This window comes from Sprattus sprattus, assembly GCF_963457725.1.
Source record: "Sprattus sprattus genome assembly, chromosome: 14".
Classification (NCBI taxonomy): Eukaryota; Metazoa; Chordata; class Actinopteri; order Clupeiformes; family Clupeidae; genus Sprattus; species Sprattus sprattus.
The window spans coordinates 18754559-18760558 of record NC_137912.1 but is presented as its reverse complement, the minus strand read 5'-3'; the positions used below and the strand labels follow the sequence as shown (position 1 = coordinate 18760558).

The 6000-nt window shown below is 45.1% G+C and overlaps 1 protein-coding gene across 1 annotated transcript in view; it reads right to left on the bottom strand.

Annotated features, from left to right (window-relative positions):
• The window catches only part of lrmp (lymphoid-restricted membrane protein), a gene marked incomplete at its 5' end in the record, with an annotated part of 29718 nt that overhangs the window by 6915 nt on the left and 16803 nt on the right, over positions 1 to 6000 (bottom strand). The window contains 8 exons of the mRNA XM_080851708.1: positions 863 to 917; positions 1024 to 1105; positions 1537 to 1760; positions 1855 to 1905; positions 4253 to 4271; positions 4588 to 4663; positions 5192 to 5324; positions 5722 to 5833. Coding sequence (XP_080707834.1) covers positions 863 to 917; positions 1024 to 1105; positions 1537 to 1760; positions 1855 to 1905; positions 4253 to 4271; positions 4588 to 4663; positions 5192 to 5324; positions 5722 to 5833 — 752 coding nt within the window. The remainder of the gene's footprint in view (positions 1 to 862; positions 918 to 1023; positions 1106 to 1536; positions 1761 to 1854; positions 1906 to 4252; positions 4272 to 4587; positions 4664 to 5191; positions 5325 to 5721; positions 5834 to 6000) is intronic.

Here is a 6000-nt window from a genome sequence, read left to right as displayed (position 1 = left end):
ATCGAATTTTTGTCATAGTTAACTCAAAATTAATTGCAATTAATCACAAATGAATTAATCGCACATGTATTTTAATGCTCTTATCATGGAAAAGTGGATTGGCTTGCTTTATGCAATGTTTTATTTTATTGAAAAACAACATTGCCAAACAGGGCGGTACAAAATAAAATTATAAAGTGCACATTTCAGACTAAAGTGCAGTTAGACCATGGCTTAATATTTTCTTTTTTTCAAGTTTGCTGTGAACATAGAAGTCAGGCCTCTTATTTCAAAAACAATGAACCGTAACAGTTAGGTTACCAATAAAAGGTAAGCCTTCTACTTCTGTGCTTTCAGCCAGCTGCCTGTTGACATTTTCAGACAACAGTGAAGCTCGCTTCTTTTGCACAACACAACTTTTAAAAGGTAAACTTTCTATTCAGAAGCTTTTTATCAACCATTTCGCGTATCGCACTCACCATCACTCAAACCGTAACGTTAGCCTACTACACAGTTTGCGAGGCCAAAAAGAACGTTAATCTTAAAAAAAAAAAAAAAAAGGTAAACATTTTTTTTAACAGCGTTAAAATGGGTTTGCGTTAATGCAGTTAATAACGCGTTAAACTGACAGCACTAATTTCTATATATATATATATATATATATATATATATATATATATATGTCCATCTAACCATTTGTAGAGATTCATCGCAATCCAGCTGACCCATGGTGCCAACATCTATTCCAAGTCTAGTCCTGATCTGTCAGGTAAGGTCAAGTCAGCTACTAGAATCATGTGTGTGTGTGTGTGTGTATGTGTGTGCGTGTGGTCGGTATCACCTGGAAGAGTGCTAGGGCTGCTTGTCTCTGCCATGTGCCTACCTGTTTCTCCTGTCTTCCTGGTCGCTGGCATCTTCAGTCACAACTGAGGTCTCACCTAGAGAAAGCGAGAGGAGGAGGGGTGAGAGAGGGGGATACCCGGGACAAACAGACAGACAGTGAGAGACAGAGAGACAGACAGCAGACCAAGTGAGCCTTCCTACCTTCCTTTTCCGTCGCAGTAGACACCTCGCTGTCCTCCTGTGCTTTATGTCCCCCAAGGGCCTCTGTACTCTGCTCCTTCTGCTGAGGCAGGAAAACAAGATCTGCATCATGGTCCTGCTCTGACCTGTTCATTGTCCAACTCTCTGTAGCAGCACAGTCCGTAAATACAATCATCTAACGTCTCATTCCCGCCTGTTAACACACACACACAGAGACACACACCCTCTCCCTCGCTCTTCCTTTCTCCAGTGAGTCACCTGCAGAGCTGCCCAAGTGCGAACATCTCCACTGGGAAGGCCAGACCAACCACATTCCTTAAATCCATTGAAAGGAGTCATAGAGGAAGCTGTGCCTATCTATCAATCAAACACTGACATGGTGAATGAGTCTCACGGTGTCACAAGAGGGCACTGTGAAAGTTTATGGTGTTTGTGTGGTGAGAATTTGGTGGTTTTGCAGGCCTGATGACATCTAAAGTGATCGCTAATAAGGCAGTGACTACAAGCGTTTACCCCAAGCCCTTTACTCGCCAGTTCCTTCTCCTGCTTGTTGGGTGGGGAGTCTCCGTCGCCCCCTGGAGGAGACTGGCCTGCGGTCACGTCTGATTGGTCTGTTTTGAGAGCACAGGGGTCACTGCTGACCTGGGTTTCGTTGTTGACCTTGTCTGGGGGGCCAGCAGGGGTACCATTTACACCACTGGTTGCCGTGGTGACGTCTGATGGTGCAGCGTTTGTACCTGTGGGAGAGAAAGGATGAAGGGCAAAGATGAGCAGGAAGGGGCGGGACATGATTGGTAAGGAGACAATTAGTCAGCCGTTTACTAAACTCACCTGCCATAGCGATGGTATCTGTAGCAGATTCTGCTGAGGTCTCTTCCTCCTCTGCCACAGGCAGCAGACTGGTTCTGTGACTATGAGCATATGCGCACACACACACACACACACACACACACACACACACCACACACACGCACAAACACAAACAAACAAACAATCAAACAATGGTGAAGAATACAAAGTCGATAATGAATACATGAGATGTTCAGTTGTGCTTACAGCAACAGTAAAGGGTTTTGTTATAAAACGTATCAAGCCAACTCCCTAAAAAGGCAGGCATCAACCTTGCAAACACCAACAACCGCAGAGTTGGCACTGATAAAAGACGCTAGCATGCTTACTGGTATCTTTTGGCAATATGGACAGCTTGCTATGAAAGCATTTCTTACATTTTGCGGGGTGTCCATCAAGTACCAGAGAACTATACTGCATAGCCTAGACAGATGGTGTATTCACCTGTCCTTCACATGACCATAAACCATTGACAATGAATTTAAAGATGATATCAAAACTAGTTGCCTACCAAAATATATTTCAAAAATGTGGAAAATTCCTGCCTATTGTCGCTAAAATACAGGAAACAACAATGCAGCCTACAGTTCGCAGTCAGTCAGTAGCATTTTCAGCCCTACCTTTCCAGTGCCCCAGTGGTGTCAGGAGACTGGTGAGACAGCTTCTGCAAGTGAAAAAGTGAAAGTGAGATGTAGGCTAAATCACACACACACACACACACACACGCACGCAAGCACGCACGCACGCACGCACGTGCACCTTAGAACGTCAGATTTACATATGCCTAAGCGCGCACACACACACAAACAAAAATCTGTCTCCAGGCATTCCATGTGAACTGAACTGAAACAGCAAGCCAGTGCTAACTAACGCAGACGATAAAATGCTAATTCATTACATAACATCTGGGCAATCAAGAGCCCCTGTGGATAAGAGAGAGGCGTGAGTAAGAAACTGTGCATTGTGCTTCTATGTAACTGCCTTCTGTAAGAGGTTTGCAAGCACATTCAAGACCCTTTCGCTGCACACACTTAACCGCCTTTCATAACTTATAACCAATGCTAAGAACTTGGCAGAGAGACAACAGCAACCAAATCATCTCAAACACTCTCTATAAAAACACTTAGGTTGTTCCACTTAAGAGTCCCTTCACTTGCTCAATAGGCCCTTGCCATAAATAATATACACAAATCAAGCTGACAGGGACGGCATGGGGCCTACAAAAGACCACAATATCACTCACTGTCAGTCGCACTCTCTCTCTCTCTCCACACATCACCATCCGTCACACACACACCCAGACAAACACACACACACCTCATCCATCCATCACCTACCCAGACAGACAGACAGACAGACAGACAGACAGACAGACACACACACACAGACAGACACACACACATCCAAAGCTAAGTCCCACACCCAAGTAATGCATGGTTATGCAGGCCACTGCCCAGACACCACAGAGCACTGTTAACCACCATTACCCATGTGACTGAACAGGTTGCTCCTGCGCTACAGCTTGACCTATGACCTCAACAGCACTCGCAACAAGACAATTGTTGAGACACTGTGAGACTGAGAGAAAGACAGAGTTATCAAGATGGATAAGCAGCAGGACAAATTTTCAGAAGATGATGACATCACAAATCAGACAAAAAGACAGCAATCGATTGTGACAGAAAGAGAACACCACAAGCAAAAGCTGTCAAAGTCGAAGACGGTGAAAGAGACATTAAGGAAGAAAGACCACAAATTACGTGACAAGCGACAGGACTGAAAGAGAGACTGTGAAAAACACAGCAAAAATAGATGGGTGGACAGGCAGATCAAACTGAAAACATAAAGAATGGCAAATATGTCAGCATAAATACATGCATGCTGAATGATCTCCTTTTTACACTACTTGTCTTTATACTAAATAGTCAAAAAACAGCTAATACCATTAGGGCAATAACTACAGCATCTCTTAGACTAAAACACAGAAGAGCAGGGCTATCCTGAATACAACCTAATAATAGAACTGAACATCAGAGGTCTTAAATAGTTCATCCGAAGCCCCCCACCACCACAAACACACAAGGGTGACAAGTTGCAGTAAAGTATGGAGATAGTCATCAATGAAAAAACAAACATAAAAGTACACAGCCAGGGCTCAACACACAAACAGTACGTTTCATATAGATGCAAGGGCTTGGAAAGGTTGGCACCACGCTAGGTTCCACACACACACACACACACACACACACACACACACACACACACACACACACACACACACACACACGAGTCTCAAGCAAAACCCTTCCCCTTGAACACTACATCAACAGACAGTCAATACGAGCGCTGTCCAACTCAAACAAAAGACTGTGTGCTTTACCCTGGAAAGGAGCCTGCTGCTGTCCATAGAGAAGAGAGGCTAAGAACACAACACACACATACTTCTGCTCCTCTCACCCGACACCCAGCCCGGGCACCCGCACACTTAATGAGGAAACATGCATATATGGGCAAAACAAGGGAGATAGGGAGAGACTGACAGTGTGTGAGAGTGGGCATGAGAAAGCGAGAGAGAGTGAGAGAATGAGAGAGAGAAAAAAGAAGGGGAAGTGAAAAAGAGGAATTGCTGAGAGAGCGAGAGAGAGCGAGAGAGACAGACACAGAGAAAGTGAGAGTGAAAAAGCGAGAAGGCGGGAAGCTTCTTCTGAAACGGACCTGTGAGTCGTTGAGGCTCATGGCGCTGGCCCCTTCCTCTCCTGGTGCGCTCTCTCCTGACACGGCCTCCGCACACCTGACCCCCCCCCCCCACGGGAAGAACGAAGGAGAAAAAGACAGGAAAGAGTGAGAGACTGATACTATTTTAAATGTTTTGCTAAGCCTCTAGCACTCGCTTCTCTTGTGTCTCTGTTTCTGACTGACTGGAGCAGGAAGCAGCTGGCCTCATGGGCTGTGACAGTGAAGTTGTGTGTGTGTGTGTGTGTGTGTGTGTGTGTGTGTGTGTGTGTGTGTGTGTGTGTGTGTGTGTGTGTGTGCGTGTGCCTTGATATCTCCATCCCCACTCCCAGGTGCACTGGTCACCATGCAAAACACAGTCCATAGTCACACACTCCTCTGGCTACCTCCCAAACTGCTTTGAATAGCAAATGTAGCTTAAGGTGAATGAAAAGCACCCTTCATAACCTTCATGAAGAGCTGCTATCCTACCCTGCTAATATGCTTAATGAATGTGGCTTATATTACAGTAAAGCTAAACACTGTACGGCTTGTGCATGTTTAAAAAAAACAACAACAACAAAAAAAGAACTCAAACAAATCTCACCTGGGAGTCGGAGAAATGGCTTCACCCAGCTCAGCAGGTGTGTTGCTGGGAGAAACCATCTCCTCTTGTCCTGGGGATGCTTCTGAAGGAAGGGACTGCGGCTCTGAGTTGGCCTCACAGGTTTCAGAGGGGTCTGAGAGGGAGGAGGCAAAAAAAGTTGAATTGGCATTAACCATTTACACACACACACACACACACACACACACACACACACACACACACACACACACACACACACACACACAGCAATGAATTGTCCTCAAGTTTCAGTTAGACCCAATCAACATTACACACTAACTACTCAAACAAGACCAAAAAAGAGAGATATCTAACCATCGGGGAAGAGAGAGATAGAGGAATAGAAAATAAGAGGTTGCTGTGTGTGTGTGTTAGTGTGTGTAAGTGTGTGTGTGAGAGAGAGAGAGAGAGAAAGAGAGAGAGAGAGAGAGAAAGATAGAGAGAGAGAGAGAGAGAGAGAGCGAGAGAGAGAGAGAGAGAGAGCGAGAGAAACACACACAGTCCTTTCTCACCAGCTGCTGGAGTGTGTGTGGGAGGACGAGGAGCAGGATCTTGCTGCTCAGCACACGCAGACTGCTCGTGGGCGTCCTCGGGTCCAGTGCATTCTGGGAAACTGACTCTTTCCTGTGGGCCACATAGGGGCAAACAGTAAAACAAAAACAACTTCAGTTCAGCTCATTATTATTCATTATTATATATTCATGTTTAATAATAACTGCCAAGATCAGCATAAGTCACATGAGAACATTTTACAAAGAAATCAATGTGGACGTCTTCACTGTGTGACAGAG